At 39.6% G+C, this 24308-nt stretch overlaps 1 protein-coding gene and 1 non-coding gene across 3 annotated transcripts; both read right to left on the minus strand.

The window, feature by feature from the left end:
• Positions 1-205: 205 nt before the first annotated feature.
• Positions 206-20395, minus strand: TIPIN (TIMELESS interacting protein). Of its 2 annotated transcripts, XM_059372326.1 has the most exons (9): positions 20275-20395; positions 18811-18966; positions 17245-17385; positions 17042-17120; positions 16560-16635; positions 12165-12287; positions 11873-11936; positions 4454-4657; positions 206-2190 (listed from the first exon to the last, which is right to left on the minus strand). In XM_059372326.1, exons 3-9 carry the CDS (start codon positions 17375-17377, stop codon positions 2009-2011), a joined length of 861 nt encoding a protein of 286 aa, XP_059228309.1. In that variant the 5' UTR covers positions 17378-17385; positions 18811-18966; positions 20275-20395; the 3' UTR covers positions 206-2008. The 2 variants fall into 2 exon arrangements, with proteins under 2 accessions (XP_059228309.1, XP_059228308.1); XM_059372325.1 differs by lacking the exon at positions 18811-18966 and having other exon boundaries at positions 20275-20381.
• On the minus strand, positions 10865-10998 carry LOC132000546 (small Cajal body-specific RNA 14). Its single transcript, XR_009399395.1, has one exon. It is a non-coding gene; the product is annotated as a small Cajal body-specific RNA 14 (non-coding RNA).
• Positions 20396-24308: the final 3913 nt, after the last annotated feature.

The raw sequence follows: 24308 nt of genomic DNA on the forward strand, positions 1-24308 counted from the left end.
GCAGAACATTTTCTCATCATTTATTAGAGTTGCATTAAAGAGCAGTTAGGTCCCTGTGGAAACTGATTTTTCAGAAGTGGATAGACAGATTGTCAGTCTCTTTTTAATAAATCCAGAATTGATTTTTCATTAGCTTATCTCAAATCCATTCTTCCAAAATAACTTAATTTTTCTAGTAACAGCTACTCTGGACCATTTGGATCCTAGGCCCCTCTGACAGCTTTCAGATTAACTTTTCAGGTTGTCTTCAGGTTAAGACTTAGTTCTGTCCACCTACTCACTTTAAAACTCCTATTTCATGTGACTCAAACGTCCCCTGCTGTCCCCATACCAGTTGTGGATAAAGCACAGGGAATGGGGTGGAGTGCAGAGGTAAGTAATGTCTGTTTCCTCAAACTTCCCCTTTCCACCCTCTCATTTTTCTGAGTACTCCTTGGATGGAGCTGCATTGGCCTGGCCCTTATGGAAGACTTGTTATTTTGCCAGTGTATCCCACTGCTGGGAAAAAAAAAACTTTAGTCCTCCACCAGGCCAGTCCCCAGCCAGCCAGAGGCCCCCTCACCCCAGCCCATATGTTCTTGTGCTCAGCTTCTGGTTTTCAGCCCAACCATCCTTGTCACCCTCCATCACCAGCAGAAGTCAGCAAACCTGATAGCATTAAGATGCCTGCGTGTCCCCACTTCAGAGAGAAAGCCACTTTAGCAGCATCACTGTGCCAGTCTCACACACAAAAAGCAGCCTTCACGTGGCACCTGGCTGGCTCAGTTGGTGAAAAATGCGACTCTGGATCTCAGGGTTTTAAGTTTGAGCCCCACTGTGTGTAGCGATTACTTTAAAAAATAAAATCTTAAAAGAAGGAAAAAAGCAACCTTCCCATCTCCTAGTTTGTAAAAACTAGCTTTGCCTTTCCTTGTTGCCCATCGGAATCTGCCATGAACTAGACCCTTAAACTTGGTTGCCAATGTGTCACTTCATCTGTAATTCACTCCTCCACCAGGCTGATAAACTCAGGCAGGAAAAACTCCAATGAGATCTTCTCACCATCTGGCCGTAATACTCCTAACCTCGTATTTGCCATTCCCAAGTCTTTCATATTTCCTAGGATTTCCATTTCTGTATCATTATTGAACATGTCCTTCCCAGTCTTGTGTGGATCCTCCTAGGTGTTCTGTGTTCCCCATGATGCTTTGCAAGTTTCTCCCACTTGTCGGTAAGGTACCAAAGAGCATCTGAACTCCCCTAGAATGGACAGACGCAGGCCAGGCAATACAGCTGCCTTTCAGGTGACCCTTTTAAGTTTCTCCAAACACATGTAAACACATACAGAAACCTTAAACATTTTACCAAAAGTGTAAATTGCACAACTAAATAGCAATAAGAAACTTTCATAAAGTCTCTAGAGACAGTCTATAAGATTCCTTTTTTTTTCTTTTTTTTTTTTTTTTAAGATCTTTATTTATTTATTTGACACTCAGAGATCACAAGTAGACAGAGAGGCAGGCAGAGAGAGAGAAGGAAGCAGGTTCCCCACTGAGAGCTCGATGCGGGGCTTGATCCCAGGACCCTAGGATCATGACCTGAGCCGAAGGCAGAGGCTTTAACCCACTGAGCCACTCAGGTGCCCCTAAGATTTCTTTTTGTTAATGGACATTAATATTTATTATATATTTACATCTCAAAATCCCCAATTTAGTGAAAACGACATTCAATGGCACTCTAGCAGCAGAGGTGCTTCTTAACTACTAATCGCTTTTATAAAGTCACATCTATATAAAAAACATTAAATAAATAGGCTCAACTAAAGAAACAAGTATAAATACAAATAATACAATATTTTAAACAGAAATCTGTGAAAGTCTTACTACATAAGAATTTTCACTCCAAGTAGACAAAATACATACTAATCTAAAACTTAGAGGGTAAGAAGTTCATAGATTTTCTCTTAGTTGAAGCCTATCCAATCTCAGTAACATTTCTGGAGAAAGCATAAAGTTAATGACTATACATTTTAAAAGGAATGGTCCAGCTGTGTTGTCTCTGTTTTTAATTCGTCCTCTTCATTTACAGTATTGGCAGCAGCAGCAGCATCATGTGGATTATCTAGAATGTCTTTGTTAAATCCAACCAATGACTCCTCTTGATCCTCATCTGTATTAACCTCTTCAGTGGTCTGTGTGTTTATTAACAAGTCTAAAAGAGAAATCATCATTATTACTCATTATAAGCACCTGATCCAATCTTACCTGATAAATACAAATCTCTCCACAAACTTTTCTCAGTGGAAATGAAATCTATGATCACTTTCTTCCAATAGTCACCTGTATAGATGTATAAAGTTCATTCAAAAATGCAAGTCTTGAAAGGTACCAAACTCAAACTCTTGAATTGTACCCAAATGCAACTGTTCTCTTTCAAAAATCGCAGCTATTAGACGAAAATTTTTAAAAATCAAGTGCTCTTAACAGCTATACATCAAAGTGATCTCTAGCAAAGAAAATTTAGGATCCTTATTTCTATTTGGGCAAATTTTAAAGTAATACATTATAAATAGAAGATGGGCCTTAAAATGCTTATTGCCAGGTATACTTTGATAATGACAGCAAAGGAACTGCCATCAATGATAGTTGGATCTTCATGTCATTTTTCACCTGGTAGTAATAAAATACCCATTTGTAAAGCTGAAGATTAAATTCATTTTAATTGGAAAGAATAACAATGTAGTCACATTAATTTTTTCACTTGTGAATTTCATATCATCTTGGGTGAAACTTATTTTATAACATGGTATCTTCACTATTTAACCATAATTCTTATTTTTCCATTTCAAAAGGAAAACTACATTGGAAATGGAAAAAGACATGCAGTTTGCTTCACTCAAAACCAATCTGGATTATTTTTAAATGTAGTTTTAATAATCTTGTCTAGTTTCCAAACTCACAGTCTGTTTTAAAAACAGCAAATTTTAAGTTTTATTTTTTTTTTAAAGATTTTATTTATTTATTTGACAGAGAGAGATCACAAACAGGCAGAGAGGCAGGCAGAGAGAGAGGAGGAAGCAGGCTCCCTGCTGAGCAGAGAGCCGGATGCGGGGCTCGATCCCAGGACCCTGGGATCATGACCTGAGCCGAAGGCAGCGACTTAACCTACTGAGCCACCCAGGTGCCCCTAATTTTAAGTTTTAAAAAGAGAAGAGAATGCATCAGATAAGCAAACTGACAGCTAAGTGACACAATACAATAAAAATTAAGGACCTATGTAAGTCACAGCAAATGGCTCTAAAATCCTCAAAAGGTGCAGAAGGCATTTTATACGTTTAGAAAAGTACCATAATAATTAATGTTCAAAATTACGATCCTAAAGATAAAATATGGGGTCCCTGGGTGGCTCAGTTGGTTAAGTGTCTGCCTTTGGCTCAGGTCATGATCCTAGGGTCCCGGGATGCAGCCCTGAGTTGCAGCAGGGAGCCTACTTCTCCTCATGCCCCTCCCCTCCTTGTGTTCTCTCTCTCAAATAAATTTTTAAAATCTTGGGGCGCCTGGGTGGCTCAGTGGGTTAAAGCCTCTGCCTTCGGCTCAGGTCTTGATCCCAGGGTCCTGGGATCGGGCTCTCTGCTCTGCAGGGAGCCTGCTTCCTCCTCTCTCCCTGACTGCCTCTCTGCCTACTTGTAATCTGTCTGTTAAATAAATAAAATCTTAAAAAAAAAAAAAAAAATTTTAAATCTTTAAAACAAAAGGGGGGGCACCTGGGTGGCTCAGTGGGTTAAAGCCTCTGCCTTCGGCTCCGGTCATAATCTCAGGGTCCTGGGTTCGAGCCCCGCATCGGGCTCTCTGTGTGACAGGGAGCCTGCTTCCTCCTCTCTCTCTCTGCCTGCCTGCCTCTCTGCCTACTTGTGATCTCTGTCTGTCAAATAAATAAATAAAATCTTAAAAAAAAAAAAAAATGGGGGCGCCTGGATGGCTCAGTGGGTTCAAGCCTCTGCCTTCAGCTCAGGTCCTGGGATCCATCCCCGCATCGGGCTTTCTCCTCAGCAGGGAGCCTGATTCCTCCTCTCTCTGCCTACCCGTGATCTCTGCCAAATAAATAAATAAAATGTTTTAAAAAAATAAAATCTTAAAAAAAAATAAAGATAAAATATGTGTCACACACTTTAAGGAGTCAGGGAAGAAGAAAGATTCAGAATCAAGATGAAGGGATTAAAATAATTTTTAAAGCAGTCCCCAGCTATCCAGAAAACCATCTTAGACTCATTTATTCTTTGAAGATTCCAGATAGCTCACATACACACACACATAGATACACACATGCGTGTGCTTTCTCAAATGTATATAAATTTAATACATCAGATTTTCCTATTCCTAGAGGCATTTTATCTTGCAGATAGTAGAAAAGTTAAAATTTCTAACATGCCCTTGATATATTAATGGTAGCACATAAAACCCAGCATAAAATTTACCATTTCCAAGGGACTGACTATTACTCAATAGCTTTGCCTGCCTTCTTTCCAAGGCCAGTTGTTTATTTCTCTCAATTCTCTGTTGTTGTTCTTCTGTTAGGCTTCTACTTGACTCAGAAGCAAAATTCTCACTTCCCAGTGAGTTTGTCGAGAAGGGATCTAATTGGGTAGCCGTTACGTCGTGGCCATGATCTTCTCCTTCATCTGCAGTAGAAATGAAAGTTACTACATCTGTGGTTAGAAAAAAAGCTTAATGCAGCTATTAGTTAAAAGCCAGTTTAAAGTAACGAGGTGCCAGAACTGAACAAACTGTTTCTTCAAATTGTTCTGGGAGAATGTTCTAAATACTGATGATCCTTGAACAACAGAGAAGTTAGGGATGCCGACCCCCAGCACAGTCAAAAATCCAGAGAACTTCTGTGTCTCCAAAGCGTAACTACTAATAGCCGACTGTTGACCACAATACGAGTAACATAGTCAATTGACACGTATTATCTATATTATATGTACATATATACTGCACTTTTCAAGTAAGCTAGAGAAAAGAAAATGTTATTAAAGCATAAGGAAGAGGGTGCCTGGGTGGCTCAGTGGGTTAAGCCGCTGCCTTCAGCTCAGGTCATGATCTCAGGGTCCTGGGATCGAGTCCCGAATCGGGCTCTCTGCTCAGCAGGGAGTCTGCTTCCTCCTCTCTCTCTCTGCCTGCCTCTCTGCCTACTTGTGATCTCTCTCTGTCAAATAAATAAATAAAATCTTAAAAAAAATAAAGCATAAGGAAGAGAAAATACATTTACAGTACTGAACCATAAGAAATCTGTAAGTAGACCTGCTCAATTCAAACCCATGTTTTTCACGGGGTCACCTGTATGTGCCTATTCAAGCAAGTAAAAGGGAATACTTATGAATCATTCTAAAGAGACAAGTAAAATGGAAATACTAGTTTTAAAATATGCATGAACAGGGGCACCTGGGTGGCTCAGTGCGTTGAGCCTCTGCCTTCGGCTCAGGTCATGATCTCAGGGTCGTGGGATCAAGCCCTGCATCGTGCTCTCTGCTTGGCAGGGAGCCTGCTTCCCTCCCCACCCGCCTACTTTTGATCCCTCTCCGTCAAATAAATAAGTAAAATCTTAAAAAAAAAGTTTTCGTTAACAATAAAAATTTTTTTAAAAGCATGAGTAGAAAGCACAAGTTCTTAGTTATGATTAGAAAATATTTTCTGAAAAAAAATTTTTTTTTTTTGCTTGGGCTAATGAACTTAGAATCCAAACCATATTCTTGCTTTACATTAAACAAAAACATTTTAATAGCTTGCTATAGTGTCTATATAGCACAGTAAAATTTTATATAAGCTATTTTTTAATAGGGTAAAACTAAGACACAAAGTGAAAAAGGAGGGGTGCCTGGCTCAGGTGGAGCATGTGACTCTTGATCTTGGGGTTGAGTTTGAGACCCACAGTGTAGAAATTACTTGAAAATAAAATCTTTCCCGGGACGCCTGGGTGGCTCAGTTGGTTGAGCAGCTGCCTTCGGCTCGGGTCATGATCCCAGCGTCCTGGGATCGAGTCCCACATCGGGTTCCTTGCTCGGTGGGGAGCCTGCTTCTCCCTCTGCCTCTGCCTGCCATTCTGTCTGCCTGTGCTCGCTCGCTCTCCCTCTCTCTCTGATAAGTAAATAAAATCTTTAAAAAAAAAAAAAAAAAAAAAAAGAAAATAAAATCTTTCCCAAAAAGTGAAAGAAAAATTTAAAGATCTATAGACAGATTTCCACATTAATTAAAAAACAAAACAAAACTGTGCTTTCTACATAAGGCCTAATAAATTCTTAAAGCCCTATATGCCAGTTATCTCCAAGTAGGATGCCCCTAAAATGAACCACAATGGTATAGAAAGTAAATATTGGATCTTTCATTTTTATGTAAGGATTCAGAAAAACTGCTGAACTAACTTAAAGACAGGCAGTGACAAACTGTCATTTATCCATATGACAGGTATAGTGTGGCCTGGATGCTACCTTAAAAGCAGACAGCTCCATGCCACAGAAGGGCAGGACAGCTGGGCCCTCACTCGTTTTTTAAATTTCAGCATACTGTGAAATACAGCTAATTCTGATCACCCATTTAAGCAAACTGCCTAGTTGTAACACCAAAACAATCCCAACAAAATGCACAAGTGGTAGCTTAAAAAGGGTTTTGCAAAATAACAATACATAAAGAGAAGGTAGACAGAAAATAGAGACACAAGCAAGAACTTCACACAAGCACTTCACCTTCTCCCTACATCATTCACATTACAGGGTTAAAGGAAAAAAATAAGATAACGTCATCTGATCTGATGAGTGGACAAAAACAAACAAACCCCCAAACATATCAACACCACTATTTGAAATACGAATTTACACACACTAACCTTGTCCTACGTGTATACTGTGCCTTAAGGTATTAGTATTAGTTAATGTAAAAACCATCACAACTAGCAAAAAATTTAAAACTGAAGACAAACCTACATAATTATTCTGGTGAGGTTTAAAAATCCTATGATACTGGGGCACCTGGGTGGCTCAGAGGGTTAAAGCCTCTGCCTTTGGCTCAGGTCATGATCCCAGGGTCCTGGGTTCGAGCCCCAAACTGGGCTCTCTCCTTGGCAGGGAACCTGCTTCCTCTTTTCTCTCTCTGACTGCCTCTCTGCCTACTTGTGATCTCTCTCTGTCGAATAAATAAAAAATCTTTAAAAAAAAATCCTATGATACTTGATTTTACAACCAAATCCTTTTGAAGTTTCTTCCTTAACAGTGAATGAAAAAGCAATATGCTTGTCCTTCCTGATGTAGAAAAAAAAATGTAGCAAGAAACCAAGATGCATTCCTTTGTCAGGAAATATTGATGGTATACAGGGAGAAAACATTGCTAGAGAAATTAAACAAGTATTAGAACCAGTTATGCAGGGCGCCTGGGTGGCTCAGTGGGTTAAGCCGCTGCCTTCGGCTCAGGTCATGATCTCAGGGTCCTGGGATCGAGTCCCGCATCGGGCTCTCTGCTCAGCAGGGAGCCTGCTTCCTCCTCTCTCTCTCTCTGCCTGCCTCTCTGTCTACTTGTGATCTCTCTCTGTCAAATAAATAAATAAAATCTTTAAAAAAAAAAAAAAAAAAAAAAAAAAGAACCAGTTATGCAATACTGGGGTTTCTACTGTGCTTCACCTTACAAGGTGTACAGGATTCCAAATGAATAAGAATGATATACATAAAGAACTACTGTTTTGTGAGCCATGGAAGGAAAGATCTCTTCAATAGTAAATGGCCTCCTTAATACAATGTTTTATGGAAAACCAGTGTGAACATAACCACTGATGAAGCTCTGACTGATAAAAATGGGGTTAAAAATTTTTGAAATTCCCTCACTGCAACATTAGCAGGCATGCAACTATGGCAAAGAAGCCAAAGACAAATATTCAGTGTGCTAGAGGATGCCATCATTTTAGCACACATAAACCAACAGATAAGCAAATACACAATAACTGAAAGGAAATAAGTACTATGGGGTAAAAAAGGATAGGGAATCAGGACTGGGAGTGGGAGTACAATTTTAACCCACTGAGCCACCCAGGTGCCCCGGGAGTACGATTTTAATAGTGTAGTCAGGGAGATTTCACTGAGTTGACTTTTGAGCACAGTTTGAAAGGGGTAAGAGAGCCATGTAGACTTGGGGGTGGGAAGGAGGACGAAGGATGTGTTCAAGGCAGAGTAAGAAGGCAAAAGCCTTAAGACAAAAATGTGCCTGGAAGGTTTGAAGAATAGCTAGGAGGCAAGTAGTCACTAAAGCAGTATGAGTGGGGAACTGTAAAAGATACAGTCAGAGAGGCAAGGAAGATAGGGTAAGGAGTAGATACTGTAGGGCCAAGAAGACATTGTGAGGATTTTGGCTTTTGCTCTGGGTGAAATAAGGAGCCACTATAGGGCTCTAAGCAGAGGAGTTACAGGACTATATATATGCCAAAAATATTAAAATTTAGCCCCTGATTGACTTTTAAGAAAACTGATTGAAAAAAGGTAGATGATAACTTGCTTGTGAACTTCAACAAGAATCCTTGCATTAGTGAATGGGATGGGAAAATGTTAAGTGCCATTAATGATACTCCACTTCTATCTGGATGAATCTTAGTAAGATAAAACTAAGATTTGTTGAGGGGAGACTGTATCTACCACACCTTCAAATCATCAATCAGGCTATCAGCCCAAAATTTTGGAGGAAAGAAAATATTCCAAAGAGCATTAAGTCATATTGTTCTCACTTTAAAACATCATGGTAATAATGTTCTAGTGAGAATTAAAATGTGCATTATTGGAGCATGGGTGGCTCAATGGGTTAATGGCTCAGGTCATGATCTCAGGGTCCTGGGATCAAGCGGCACATTAGGCTCCACACTCAGCAGGGAATCTGCTTCTCCCTCTTCCTCTGCCCCTCCCCCGGCTCATGCTCACTCATGCTCACTCTCTCAAATAAATAAAATCTTTTAAAAAAAAATGTGTTATTGGGCGCCTGGGTGGCTCAGTGGGTTAAGCCGCTGCCTTCGGCTCAGGTCATGATCTCAGGGTCCTGGGATTGAGTCCCGCATCGGGCTCTCTGCTCAGCGGGGAGCCTGCTTCCTCCTCTCTCTCTCTGCCTGCTTCTCTGCCTACTTGTGATCTTTCTCTGTCAAATAAATAGAATCTTTAAAAAAATAAAAAATAAAAAATAAATTTAAAAATGTGTTATTTATCATGTCAGTAGTCCATGTATTATAAAAATAAATAAAATGCTCAAAACACTTTTACTGTTGTAGTATCTTATCCAAAAGATCTGGAGACCATTCTCTTAGGATACAGAGAAGACAGATTCAACAACAAACAAGGCTGTGTGACAGAGGCCTCTTCTAAGTACCCAGTATTTCAGCAAGCCCATAATCCCATCAATAGTCCCATTAATTTATTGCCTCTGCACAAATGAGTCCCTCTCTCCAAAATCACTTTTGTCTGAACTCTCCTGTTTATCATTCAAAGTACTTGTGATTTGTTCTCTGTGAGGATGGCTTTCCCTTCCCCTGGGTAAAAGCAACTATGCTCACCTTTGCACCTAACCCTGTGCCCTGTTTCTAATTTCAGCACCTATCAGAATGGAGGTGATGTTATATCTCACTCACCCACTAGTCTGCTAGCCCATGAACCAAGGGTCTGATCTTATTCATCTTTTTTTTTTTTTTTTAAAGATTTTATTTATTTATTTGACAGAGAGAGAGATCACAGGTAGGCAGAGAGGCAGGCAGGGGTGGGGGGTGCAGGCTCCCTGCTGAGCAGAGGGCCCAGTGCAGGGCTTGATCCCAGGACCCTGAGATCATGACCTGAGCTGAAGGCAGAGGCTTAACCCACTGAGCCACCCAGGCGCCCCTTATTCATCTTTATCCCTGAAACACTAGCACACACTATGCCCCTCAAAAACTCCTAACAAATAAACTACCTGACCCAGCGGTATGTGCTGTGGAATTTAGTTACTAATTCCTTCCATATACCAAATCCTATCCCACAGATACATACCATATCTTACCAAAATATTAAATCTTGGATTATATGAATCACAATTTTTTATTTTTTTAATTGGATTTCAGTTGATTAGTGTATTTTTTGAATTCTAACACTTCTTCCAAGACACCGGTAAAGAATAAAAATCAATTTCAAAACTAAAAATGAATCAATCATTTTTAGTATTGATTTCTCATTTTTCAAATGTATTTTCATAAAAGCTATTTAATGTTAAAAATCTTTTTAAAAGAGATTCTTTAAAAAAAATTTTTTTTATTAACATATATTATTTGCCCTAGGGGTACAGGTCTCTGAATCATCAGGCTTACACACTTCAAAGCACTCACCACAGCACACATCCTCCCCAATGTCCATAACCCCAATCACCCTCTCCATAAACCCCCTACCCCCAGCAACCCTCAGTATGTTTTGTGAGATTAAGAGTCTCTTACAATTTGTCTCCCTCCCAACCATGTTTCATTTTTTCCTTCCCTACCCCCCAAACCCCCCACTTTGCCTCTCAAATTCCTCGTATCAGAGATCATATGATAACAATTTTTCATTTTTAATAGCAACTTATAAATAACTTGGGGGATTCTGCAGGGAGCCTGTATTTTCTACCACATCTATTACAAATTTAAAAAACAAAAATAGGGACGCCTGGGTGGCTCAGTTGGTTAAGCAGCTGCCTTCGGCTCAGGTCATGATCCCAGCGTCCTGGGATCGAGTCCCACATCGGGCTCCTTGCTCCGCGGGGAGCCTGCTTCTCCCTCTGACTCTGCCTTCCACTCTGTCTGCCTGTGCTCGCTCTCGCTCTCTCTCATAAATAAATAAAATCTTTAAAAAAATAAAAATAAAAATAAACATGTATGGAGCCATCGCACAGAGAATCTGATAACTATACAGACCCTGTCGGCAGGAACCATGTTTTAATGTGTGTGACTACCTATGGTCGCACTGTACAACTAACAAATGCAACCAGTACCAGGAACAGTCACACAGGTCTTACGGAAGACCTACAGAGATATTCCTCAACTAAAAATGGGGTTATGTCCTGATAAGCCCTCATAGGTTGATAGTAAGTCAAAATGGATTTAATATACCTCACCTACCTTAAACGTACTCAGAACACTAACATTACCCTAGTTAGGCAAAATCATGCAACACAAAAACTGTTTTATAATACAGTGTTGAATATCTCATGTAATTTATGGAATACTGTACTGAAAGTGGAAAACACAGTGGTTGTATGGGTACAAAATGGTTGTCAGTTTATCGGTGGTTTGCCCTCATGTGTGGCTGCTCCTGCCCCGCATCACAAGAGTATCACAGCACATGTGCTAGCCTGGGGGGGAAAAATCAAAATCTGAAATTCTACGTATGGTTTCTAGTGAGTGTGTATCACTTCTGCACCATTATAAAGTCAAAGAATCATAAAGCAAACCACTGTTAAGTTGGGGACCATCTATGTACAGGATCTATACTCTTAAGAGAAATGTAAACTATTTCACCATCAAATTATGCTAATTCCCCATAGCCACTTTTAATGGTGTGTTATGAATATGAACTAGTGTCATTTACTTTCATTAACCAAGCACTACAAAGGATAAATGGGTATCAGTTCTCAAAGGCTCAAGTTCTATGACTAAATATATTTCTACATCTCTTAATGGCACTGTAGGCATATCTTTAAGAAACAAGTGTCAAACAATATTCTAGATGTACCAAGGCATTTTAACTCATTCCTATTTACTATAATTATGTCTACTCAATTACTCAATATAGATGAAGAATCCAGTGCTTAATCTACCCCTGCCCCAACTAGATCTATTTCTAACAGCAAAATTGTTATAAATAAACCTGTATTCTTACCATTATTGCTAATAAAATCTTCATGTAAAATAGGCAGGTCAAGTCGAATTCGCTTTAAACAGGTCTGAAAATAAAGAGATATTTTTACATTTTCATCAGAACACTTAGGATAAAATGAGAATTTATTCAATTCTTAGTTTCAAAAAAGTTGTTCTTCAAATAACTACTATTTTTTTCCTACCATGATAGATTTCAAAATAAAAACACCAAACAGTGACTTAGCCTCAACTAAAATCCATCCTTGGCACTATTTAGCATTATAAATGATAATCATAATAATCTCAACACCTACCTGAACTTCCTTTTTACTTCCCAGGTATTCAACTCTGTCAATAAAATCCTCAAATTGCAGCTTAGGGAATAGCCTATGTGCCCAATGCTCCATGTGTCTGATTAGCGTTTTCAAGTCTTCAGCCTGGCACATAAAAATAAAAATGCTAAATAGAAGACTCATTCTCAGAACTAACCTTGTCAGCAGATTTCAGAATTGAATAGTAATGCCAAAGTCACTGGTGTCATTTTATATTTATAAGGTTAAGAAACTTCTGAAGAAACTTTAAGAAGAGGAACTATTCATGGAGTTTAACTATTCATGCAGTCTAAAAGTGCACTGGATATAGATTAAAAAAAAAAAAAAAACAGTAAAAAACATGATAAAAGTTAAAAGATAATCATATATCTTTTCAAAAAAGAATTTATTTATTTATGTGAGAGAGAAAAAGAGCCCACAAGAGAGCACAAGCAGGGGGAGCGACAGAGGAAGAGGGATAAGCAGGCTCCCTGCTGATCAGGTAGCCTGATGCAGGGCTCAATCCCAGGACTCAGGGATCATAACTTGAGCTGAAGGCAGATGGATATCATGTACCTACTCAGAACTGTAAAGGAATATGTGAAAATAAGCTTTAATAAAATATGTCAAGATATCTTCTAGGAATAATTAACCAAAATGACAGGTCCCTAAATCATACATAGAGAACAAAGCATTGAGAATTCAAAACTACAAAAATAGGGGCGACTGGGTGTCTCAGTGGGTTAAAGCCTCTGCTTTTGGCTCAGGTCATGATCCCAAGGTCCAGGGATCGAGCCCCACATCAGGCTCTCTGCTCAGCAGGGAGCCTGCTTCCCCCACTTTCTCTGCCTGCCTCTCTGCCTACTTGTGATCTCTGTCAAATAAATAAATAAAATCTTTAAAAAATAAAAAATAAAAATTAAAAAAAAACTACAAAAATATATTCGGATATCCCAAGGGTAAGTACAAAGACTAGCAACAACAGTTAAAATGTTAAAAAAAAAAAAAAGATTTAAAAAAAATGTTCTCAGGGCACAATTCCTCTTTATATATGAAATTTTAATTTAACATTTAAATTTTTAAAAGCAAAAATGAAAAACAAAGTTTAATAAACTGGACTAAGGAATAACAAAATTGCAAATTCCTGGTTTTAATGTAAAATATTTTATTCTTCTCTTAATAGGATTTTAAAGATTTATTTACTTATTTTTGAGACAGTGTATGTGAGAGAGGACGCTTGCACACGAGTGGGGAGAAGGGCAGGGGGTAGAAATCTCCAAGCAGACTCCCCAATGAGCACAGGGCCTGAGAGATCATGACCTGAGTGGAAAGCAAGAGTGAGACACTCTTAACCAACTAAGCCACCCAGGTGTCCCTTAACAATATTTTAAAACAGGGGTGCCTGGGTGGCTCAGTAGGTTAGGGCCTCTGCCTTCGGCTCCGGTCATGATCCCAGGGTCCTGGGATCAAGCCCCACATCAGGTTCTCTGCTCGGCAGGGAGCCTGCTTCCTTCTCTCTCTGACTGCCTCTCTGCCTACTTGTGATCTCTGTCTATCAAATAAATAAAATCTTAAAAAAAAAAAAAAAAAAAAAAACAGTATTTTAAAACAGAATAGTCAAGGGGTGCAGGTGGCTCAGCTGACTCAGGTCATGACCTCAGGATCCTGGGATGGAGTCCCACATTGGGCTCTCTGCTCAGCAGAGAGTCTTCTTCTCTGCCTCTGCTTCTCCCCCTGCTTATGTGTTCTCTTTCTCAAATAAATAGTAATAATAAAAAAAAAATAGAACTGTCAAAAACACAGGCTCTGGATCACACTGTATAGAATCAAATCTCAATCCTGCTACCTAATAGCTCTGTGACTTTAAGCAAATCACTCTACTGCTGTGCCTTCTTTTTCGCGTTAAGAGAATATTTTACACACTTTGTAGGGTTATGAGAAGTAAGTAATACAAGTAAAGTGCCTGACACAAAGTATACACTCAAATACTGGCTACTTTCCTGTTATCTGATCTTGTCTAAGAAGGCAATGGTCAACCCGACCAGTAACTAAACATGTAATACCAACAGCATTGTGTTTGCAGCACATACATTAAAGTAATACAAAGAGGATGTGCTTTCCTTCTCATTCTGATAATAAAGGTAAGTTTATTTATTCGTATTTAATTCAATCACCTAAGATTATTTTCTAATTGTTGGGGGGTAGCTGGTCAGTCACCTCACAATATCATGTTAGACCTAAGGGTCAAAAGAGAAACACCTAAATACACCTAAATTTATGTCCTAAGTCATACATGGAGAAAAAAGCAGTGAGGATTCAACTCTGTGACAAAACAGGAAGAACTTCCAAGGGCAAAGCACAGAAGACTAAACAGCATAAACTCCTGGAGCTCACCCTCACCCAGTGAAGAAACACAAAATTTGTATCCTTCATATAAACTCATTTATTTTAATAAAGTACTTATTATGAAAATGGTGAGGACTTCATTAAAGTCAAAGCACCAATTCATCCTTACAGCCTGAAAATTTCAACAAGGGCAATGAATTAACTCGGATTGTTTTGTGTTTTGTCTTGTTTTGTCTTTTTCTTTTTAGGTAAGCTTTATACCCAACATGGGGCTTTAACTCACAACCCCAAGATTGAGTCTCATGCTCCACTAACTGAGCCAGCTAGGTGTCCCTCTTTTTTTTTGAGATGGGTATGCTTTTTTTTTTTTAAAGATTTTATTTATTTATTTGACAGAGAGAAATCACAAGTAGATGGAGAGGCAGGCAGAGAGAGAGAGGGAGGAGGAAGCAGGCTCCCCACTGAGCAGAGAGCCCAGGACCCTGAGATCATGACCTGAGCCGAAGGCAGCGGCTTAACCCACTGAGCCACCCAGGCGCCAGAGATGGGTATGCTTTTAAAATATCCTGATTTACATTTAGTTTTCTGGCAAAATAGGACAGACTTCTATTCTCTCTTCCCATCCACTGAAGCTGAGCAAAGGTACTACAATTTTTTAGCCTCCCAGCTTTAAAATCTTGGATTTTTTGTTTTTATTTTATTATTATTATTTTTTTTAAGTAAGCTCTACATACAACGTGGGGCTTGTATTCATGACCCCAAGATCAGGAGTTACACGTTCTACCAACTAAGCCAGTTGGGCACTCCTCCTGGGATTATTTTTTTTACTTCTTTTTACCTCCTTATATCCAACTGCCTGTAAGTACTGTACGTTGTTTATGTCTCTACTACTACCCTATCAGGCTATCTTGACCTTGTCATCTTCACCCTGGTAGTGCGACAGTATCTGAATTGCCCTCTGCTTCCAGTCTCTTCCCTCCTTCCCATTATCCTGCATGCCACACTAAGATGGTGCTCACTGTTACATTAACAGTACTGTAGCCGGACTACGAAAGGGGAAGTCTTAACTGTTGACTTTGGACACTTAAACCTCTAAAATTCCCGGCATCTAGGTGGCTTAGTCACTTAAGCGTCTGCCTTCAGCTCAGGTCATGGTCCTGAGATGGAGCCCCCCATCAGGCTCCCTTATCAGTGGGGAGTCTTCCTCTGCCGCTGCCCCTGCTTATGCTTGCTCTCTGTCAAATAAATAAATAAAATCTTTAAAAGAATTCTAAAATCTCATTTCCTTAACTAGATAATGGGACCAACAAACCTACCCCACAGGTTTGAGAATTAAAGAATATATTTGAAAATACTTTATGAACTGCAAAGCTCTATAAAGATATCTGCAAAAAATTATATCTACACTCTACATTATTCAAAGATAAGAGACTTTTAGGGGTGCCTGTGTAGCGCAGTCAGTTACGCTATGACTCTTAAACTCAGCCCAGGTCTCAATCTCAAGGTCATGAGTTCAAGCCCCATACTGGGGGCTCCCAATTTTTAAAAAAAGAGAGATAAGAGACTTATCTTTAAAAAAAGGGAGAAAGATAAGAGACTTTAAAAATATACACTTAGACAGTGATCAACAGTTCTTAAATGTCTTCATTTTTCAACTTAAATGATGCCTATTATGAATTAGACACATGACAAGATATGTGTCATATTTGGGGGACATGTAACTGATACAAGTCAAGTCCTTGCTCTCCTGAAGCCTAAAATTGCTCTTTCAGGTGACTAAGTCAATTTCATTCCTAGGAATTATAAAGTACAAACTCAAAACTTACAGACTTAGATGTGATTTTCCAAAGCCATAGAGTGGCAAAAATGAGACTATAAGACTTGTTTTCTGACTCTTAAAGCAGGGCCCTCTCCACTACATCTTAGCTTCTCAAGAGATATGATAAAAGATAGTATCTTTGAAACATTCTAAGATTCCTCAGAACATGATAATGGGCCCACAGTTCTACCGATATTTGAAAGAACAAAGAATAAAAATCAGACAATTCTTACCTCATGACCTTTACCTTTGAATTTCACCTTATCAAACACATGCCTTAATGCTGGAAGCCCTCTCTCTGAAATTAATCTGTGAAGAGAAATATGTTCTAAATTTCAAGTTTTCTAGAACCACCAAGGCCAAAGCAAAACCATTATTATCCACTGAACTGAAAAACAAAAGTGCCTGGCTGCTTCAGTCAGCTTAACATCCAACTCTTGATTTCAGCTCAGGTGATGATCTCAGGGTCCTAAGATCAAGCCCCACAATGGGATCCACACTCAGTGGGGAGTCTGCTTGAGTCTCTCTCTCTCGCTCCCTCTGCACCCCCATCACTCTCTCAAATAAATAAATAAATCTTTAAAAGGAAAAAAGGACAAATAACTAAAGTCCAAATTGTACAAACTGAACGTTTTTTATATAAGGGGTAAAAAACATAATGTGAAAGAAAAAAAAAAAAGAAAGAAAGAAATGTTTAAGGAAATAGTAAATGTACCTCTGAGCATCCAGCTTGGGTATATTCCGTTTAACTGTTCTCTTTGGAGGTACAGGAACAGGTACTCCTCTCCCTGACTCTGGTGAAATACACCAAGATTTAATATTACTTAAATAATTTAGGCCTCATTTATAAAATGTATCATTTCTATGCTAATAGATGGATAACTGAACACAGGCACTTTCTTGGAACTCTATAAAGACCTTCATCAGGTTCAGTTCCTTCACCATCTTCTCTCTGTGGAGAGGCTGGAGGTGGAAAAGGAGGAAAAGTTTCATCTTCTACATGCTCATAATCTGGTAGGTCAATCAAGCCATTTTCCTGTGGCTCCAGCATCTTTTCCTCTACAGGAAAGAAAAAATAAACATGTTTATTCATCCAAGTAGTCTCCCTATTACACAGTTAAGTTCTACCTATAGCAAAATGCATGTGTTTCCGTCAGTTAAACACATCATGAAAAGAAGTGGAGATTGGTTATAGGGAAAAAACTACTGGTTTAGAAATCAGAAGTGAGTTCTAACATAGACCCTATCACCCAGTAACTGCATGATTTTCAGCAAATCATTTTCCCTCAACTGTTGAGTCTCCCCTCAGAGGGCTTCAAACTATGGTTCAAATGGGTGTGAGAGAGACAGGGTTCAGGTACCTCACCCCCACTTTAAACAGAGCAGCTTTTTAAAAAGTCAGTTTACAAATTCATCTTTTAGTTAAGGTTTCCTGTGAGAGAAGGGAAATAATCCTAAGGCTGATAAAATGAAAGAACCCTTTTCAGTACCATCAAACTTGACAACATCTAACACTTTTGATCAGTTCCTTTCTCCTTTTTCTGGAGAGGTATTTTTGTTGGTTTCTGAAACACAGCACTTATTTGGTTTCCTCCCTTTCTGAACACTGCTCCTAGAATCTTCTGTGCAGATTCATCTTCCCCTAACTGGTCAGTAGGTATTCAAGACTCCATCATAGGCCCTCTTCACTTCTTTACGTGCATGGTTTTAATAATCATTGATAGATGAATATTTATCTCTCGTTTTTTATCTCTACTCTAGGCATCAAATCTGAGCTCCAGATCCCTATATCTCCTTTTACAGCTCTTCAATTTCTCAAAGGCAACTATATCATCTCATGTACAAAACCAAACTTCTAAATTTCCCAATTCAGTGAGTGACATCTATCCATCCATGCAAGTAAGAGAACTATAAATCACCCCTGATACCTCCTTCCCCATCCATCCTACTTATCCTGTCCATTTTACTTCCTAAGCATCAGTTAAGTCTTTCCATTTCTCCCTATCTCCACAACCACTTCCTAACATTCCTTCCTTTCGTTACTCCATTATTCATAACCACTTTTGCCTTTTTCAAACCATTCTCCATACTATACTAGACTAAGGCTCTGGAAATGTAAAGCCAATCACATTACCACTTAGCTTAAATATTTCAATGGGTTCCTACTGCTCTTGGGCTAATGAGAAAATGCCAAAGCTCTGCTTGGTCTGGCACCTTCCTACTTCTCCAGCCTCACTTCAAACAACTTTTCATGCTCTTTTTTTTATCTTGAAAGAGCCATATCCCTCAGGCCATGGGAATGGGAAAAAATGGGGGAAAAGTCCATTGCTAAGGTTGTTTCTTATCTTGAGGGCTCTTCGCAGACTCCCTGTCTCTTTCAGATCTCAACTCTCACCTCCTCAGATAAGTCTACCCCAATTTCCCTGAATTAAATCTCCTATAATAAGCATTCAAAGTACCAAGTACCAATTTCATGGCACTTACCCAGTTTCAATATTATTTTCCATTTCTGTGATTATTTGACTAATGTTTGTCTTCCATACTAGACTGCAGCTCTAAAAAGGCAAAGACCAGGTGAGTCTCTTTGTGCTCCACCACTATATCCCCAAAGCTGGTATACAGCAGGTGCTCCACAAATATCTGTTGAGTGAAGGAATAAAGATTCCAAAGCTTCCCTCAAACTGTAAAACTACTAGAGCTAAATGATCCCTAAAATCTCTCCAATTCTAAATTTCCATGACCACAGATACAAAAAAAAAAAAAAAAAAAAAACACGTATCAACTCCTGATGATGACCCACCTTTTATCTTCAACTAAGGCTCAATAACCATAGATTTTCAAAATTGGAAAGGCAATGAGATATAATCTAAAGTAGCTTCCTAGCTACAGTATAGTCAGGTTAAGTTTGATCCTAGTCAAGTTTCTTTGGAAAGAAATGGGGTCCACACTTTTGAGAACAGGGAGCCATGAGTTTGATGGCAGGGCACAAACTATATTAAGTGTAGCAAGATGCAGCGTAAGGAATTGGCCAAGCATGGGGGTTGTCAGTAAACTGGTTGTGAATAAGGCTGCTCTCTGATCTTTCACTTCTTGACGGTGGTTGCATACTGTTTTTAGACACTGATGAAATTCTCTTAGCTTCCCCGCTCTGGTCCTCAAACTCTCAAAGGAGTCAAGGTAACAACGAAATTTAATATCCAAACTCCAATTCGTCCCCAGACCCTTAAGGGGTCCAATGTCCAACTTCATCCAAATTATCAAAACAGTAGCCCGTGTCGAAAGGGGATGACTCGGGGCGCCTGGGTGGCTCAGTGGGTTAAAGCCTCTGCCTTCGGCTCAGGTCATGATCCCAGGGTCCTGGGATCGAGCCCCACATCGGGCTCTCTGCTCGGCAGAGAGCCTGCTTCTTCCTCTCTCTCTCTGCCTGCCTCTCTGCCTACTTGTAATCTCTGCCTGTCAAATAAATTAAAAAAAAAAAAAATTTAAAAAAAAGAAAGGGGATGACTCCATGTCCTCCTTTGCCAGCCACCCTAAAACCACTCTGCCACTCCATCTCCCTTCTCCACCCTTCCCATCCCCGCTGCCCTAGTCTCCCTTCAACTTCATTCATCCATTCATCCTACATTTACAGGACGCCTTCTATGTTTAGAGGCGTCCGGACATAAGGTAGCCCGAGACGTAGAGGTGGACTGACGACGCACATTCCCTCCCGCTACAGGACTGAGTTCGGCGAGAGGCGGACCCGAAGGAGAAACCACAGGGAGAAGTGCCCGCCCTCTTCCCCACAGGTCGCGGCCTCTCCAGTCCCCCTCTGTCCCGGTCTGTCGCAGTCTTCTCCAACCTCCACACTCCCACCCCGCGACGCCCCAGCACCCCTGCTCTCCCGCCCCCCCTCGCTCCACCACCGCTCCCCGCAGGCCCTCTACTGGTCCGCGTGCCCGCTCTCACCTCATGCTCGCTGCGGCGGCCACAGCGCGGGGCTAGACGCGGCCCCCAAACCGCGTTGATCGCGAGACTCTGGAGAACGCGCCGCGAGAAGAGGCCTCCGAGTTTGGCGCCAAATCTGCGCGGGACCCGCCTACCCGCGCCCCCCAGGTGCCGCCCGCCCGCGTTCGTCCCCGCCTTTCCGGGGTCCCGCCTTCCCACCGCGCCGCGCCCGCAGCTTCCGCCTTCCGGAATTCTTTAGAGGAGGTGGACTTTACTTACTTGAAGCTCATTATTTGTAACTCTCTAGGCAGTTGAGAGTTTGGGGAGAGGTTTGTTTTCTAGAAAACTGGCTTGTGGATGGAGCAGAGAGAATAGAGCCGAAAGAATTTGGTAAGAAACTACCGATTCTTCAGAGTTCATAATTCCTTGAACACTGAGTTTTATTGTTTATTGAATAATGAGCTGAGAAAAGAGGTGGTAAAGAGTTAAATAACCCATTATATGTTAACTTAAAATGGAAAAAAAGGAGTTATGACACAAAATGTAAAAAATTTTACAAAAAATGTAAAAAATTGCGTTTAATTTTTATTTTTATTGTTATTATTTTTTTTAAGTGAGTTAAGGGGGCCCTGACTGGCTCAATTCATAGGGCATGCGACTCTTCATCTCAGGGTAGTTAAGTTCAAACCCCACTTGGTAGAGTTTACTTTTAAAAAGTGAGTCCAAATACATTCGTATTTACTTATATTCCCGCACATACACACAAGTGAGGAAAATAATATATAACTAATACCTGTGGGGATGGGAACTGGGCATATGGCGTGAGGTGGGTTGGGGACTTAACTCTGTACCTTTTTTTTTTAAATTAAGCTTTAGCCCAAAATGGGGTCTGAACTCATGACCCTGAGATCAAGAATCACTCTACCTACTGAACCAGCCAGGAGCCCCTGTACCTCTTTTTTTTTTTTTTTTTTTAAGATTTTATTTATTCACTTGACACACACAGGAATCACAAGTAGTCAGAGAGGCAGGCAGAGAGAGAGGGGGAAGCAGGCTCTCCAATGAGCAGAGACCCCAACACGGGACTGGATCCCAGGACCCCAAGATCATGACCCAAGCCGAAGGCAGAGGCTTAACCCACTGAGCCACCCAGGTGCCCTGTACCTTTTTTTAACATATAAATACATTAGCTATTCAAAAAACAAAAACAGTTATCTGCAGCAAATACAGCATCAAGATTTGACAAACCACGATGAGTAGTGTTTTGCAACATTATTCTACTTTTCTATATCTTGGAGTATTTTAGTAAAATTCTAAAAGAATAAATCATATATGTGAGAAGGATAAGATAAAATAAATTGCAAGCTATATTGTCTAAAATTATGTATGCAAATGTGTACATATACCACATTTTCCTTAATTTTATGATTTTATTTCTATACATTTATTTACATAAAATATGTATAAAATGCATTTACTTATATCTATACATGCAAGATAATATGTGTTAATATTAACCAATTAAAAAAGTGAACACTGGGGCGCCTGGCTGGCCCAGTCAGTAGAGAATATGACTCTTAATCTCCAGGGTTGTAAGTTTGAGCCCCATGTTGGGTGTAAAGATTATTTAAAAATAAAATCTTTTAAAAAAAGAAAGAAAATTAACATTAATTTGAAAAGGGACTGTCAACTTCAAAAGTCTGAATAACTGAAGCAAAAGGCATTCTTCTAATTATCCAGATAACAGTCTATATTTCACACAAATAAAGTAAATGTAAAAGCACTTAAAGAAATTGAAAATTTATATCTATCTCCTCACCCACCCCCACATCAAAAAGCCCAGAGCAGAAGCTCTGCGGGTTTGAACCTCAGTTCCATTATTTACTACTTAGTGACCTTGGACTCTGCTTCCGTTTTCTCAGTATTACTAACAGAACCTACTAAATAGGATTATGAGGAGGATGAAATTATAGTACTTAGTGTTACCCTTTATTATCCATATAATTTTTAGAATATTTGACCCTTTGAGAAAATGTAAATACTTTAGCAAGTCATTTGTGGGCCCATGTGAATATAACTACCATTGACTTCACATATTATTGTCAAAGACTAATTGTCTCTTTTGTTCATATGTGAGGAATACTAGAAGTATATTTTCTGTAGCAATTTTGCCAGAGGTATAAAGATATATTTCCCACGGACCATATCATTAGCACATTTTAAAAATAGCTTAATGGTCTTTTGTTTGTTTTAAAGATTTTATTTTAATCTCTGCACCCAACGTTGGGCTCGAACTAAAAACCCTGAGATCAAGAGTCACATACTCTACTGACTGAGCCAGCCAGGCACCCCAGGAGTTTAATGTTTTTAAAAGTGAGTAGTATTAAAGGAAAAAAATCAGACTGTTAAAGAGCAAAGGTTGAGTATGGAGTGTAAAAGTTTCTCTTGCAAGCAGAGAACCCACCCAGTCCAGAGATGAGTTTTGAAAAAAGAGGAATGGAGTACATCTTTTACAACCAAAAGACTATGAACTATTTCCATCTCACATTAAAAAAGGGAAACCTCGGATTCTTATTGACTGGTTGGTGTTATTTGGATTTAACACTTAGGTGAGTGCTGGGCTGGCTGGTGGTAGTGGTCTGCTGTGTATCTGGGGACTACATCTCAAGACTATGGCATCTATTTGTCCCTGGCTTGTACATGACATGCCCAAGTTGAGATTGTATCACCTAACCAGGGCTACATCAGCATTAGCAATTAAGGTGGCCAAGGCCAGGAATAATAAAATCAGATCTGATTCAGCCAGAAATAACAGAAAAAAAAAACCCAACACACAGAAACTATAATAAACTGAAATAGCAATAAGCAAAATAGAAAGCTTATTTGTTTCTCATGTATAAGAAATCTGGAGGGGGATGGCTGGGTGACTCAGTCGGTTAAGCATCTACCTTTGGCTCTGGTCATGATCCCAGGGTCCTGGAATTGAGTCCCAACAGCGGGCTTCCTGCTCAGTGTGAAGCCTGCTTCTCCCTCTGCCTGCCTCTTCCCCTGCTTGTGCTGTCTCTCTCTCTAACAAATAAATAAATAAAATCTTAAAAAAAAAAAAAAGGAAAAGAAAAGAAATCTGGAGGTAATGAGTTGGAAAGGGATTTCATGGTGTTAGGAATCCAGACTCCTGTCTTCTTCCTTTACCACATAAGCATCTCATTCTCAAGTTCACCTTATTGTCCAAGATGGCTTCTAGCACTCCAGCTGCATTCCACTCAGTAGGAAAGAGGAACAAAACAGTACATTTTAAGAACATTTCCCAGAAGTTGCATACAATTCCGTTTACATCTCATTATGCGGAACGTAATCACATGGCCACACACAGCTGCAAAGGAGACTGAGAACATAATCTTTATTGTTAGTGGTCATGGCCCAGAAAAAATTTAGGGTTTGTGTTACTGTGGAAGGGGTAAAAGGGGTAAAAAGATTTTGGGGGACATAGCACATTGCCTCAAATAACAAAATAGAAATGATAAGACTAATACGTACAATTTTGGGATAGTTCCAAGAATATTAAGAACATGAATAGCTAGTACTTTCACAATAATGCACACAAACAATTCTCAGTATAAGAAGACTTACATCACTGTGCATTGTGCTATGCATTTTGGAATCTTTCCTAGAATACATTTTTTTTTTTAAGATTTTATTTGAGATTTTATTTGAGAGATCACAAGTAGGCAGAGAGGGTGGGGGAAGCAGGTCCCCCGCCCAGCAGAAAGCCTGATGCGGGGCTCGATCCCAGGACCCTGAGATCATAACCTGAGCCAAAAGCAGAGCCTTTAACTCACTGACTGAGCCACCCAGGCGCCCCATCTAGAATACATTTTTAAGCCACATTATCAGCTCTACTAAGAACTTAAAAGTCTGACATGATCAAATCATTTTATTGCTCTGAGCCTGTTTGCTCTTCTGTAATACAAAAGGTATGGATTATTTGACCCCCAGGGTACTTTTTTTTTTAAGATTTTTATTTATTTATTTGATAGAGATCACAAGTAGGCAGA

Source organism: Mustela nigripes, chromosome 13 (assembly GCF_022355385.1).
Source record: "Mustela nigripes isolate SB6536 chromosome 13, MUSNIG.SB6536, whole genome shotgun sequence".
NCBI lineage: Eukaryota > Metazoa > Chordata > Mammalia > Carnivora > Mustelidae > Mustela > Mustela nigripes.

Bases quoted from the DNA above. Each gene is read 5' to 3' on its own strand.
- TIPIN (XM_059372326.1), bottom strand. From the start codon at position 17,377: ATGCTGGAGCCACAGGAAAATGGCTTGATTGACCTACCAGATTATGAG. The intron at 16,636-17,041 runs GTACATTTACTA...TTCTCTTCACAG, and splicing joins CCCAAGCTGGATGCTCAGAG to ATTAATTTCAGAGAGAGGGC. The intron at 11,937-12,164 runs GTAGGTGTTGAG...CTTTATTTTCAG, and splicing joins GAAGTAAAAAGGAAGTTCAG to ACCTGTTTAAAGCGAATTCG.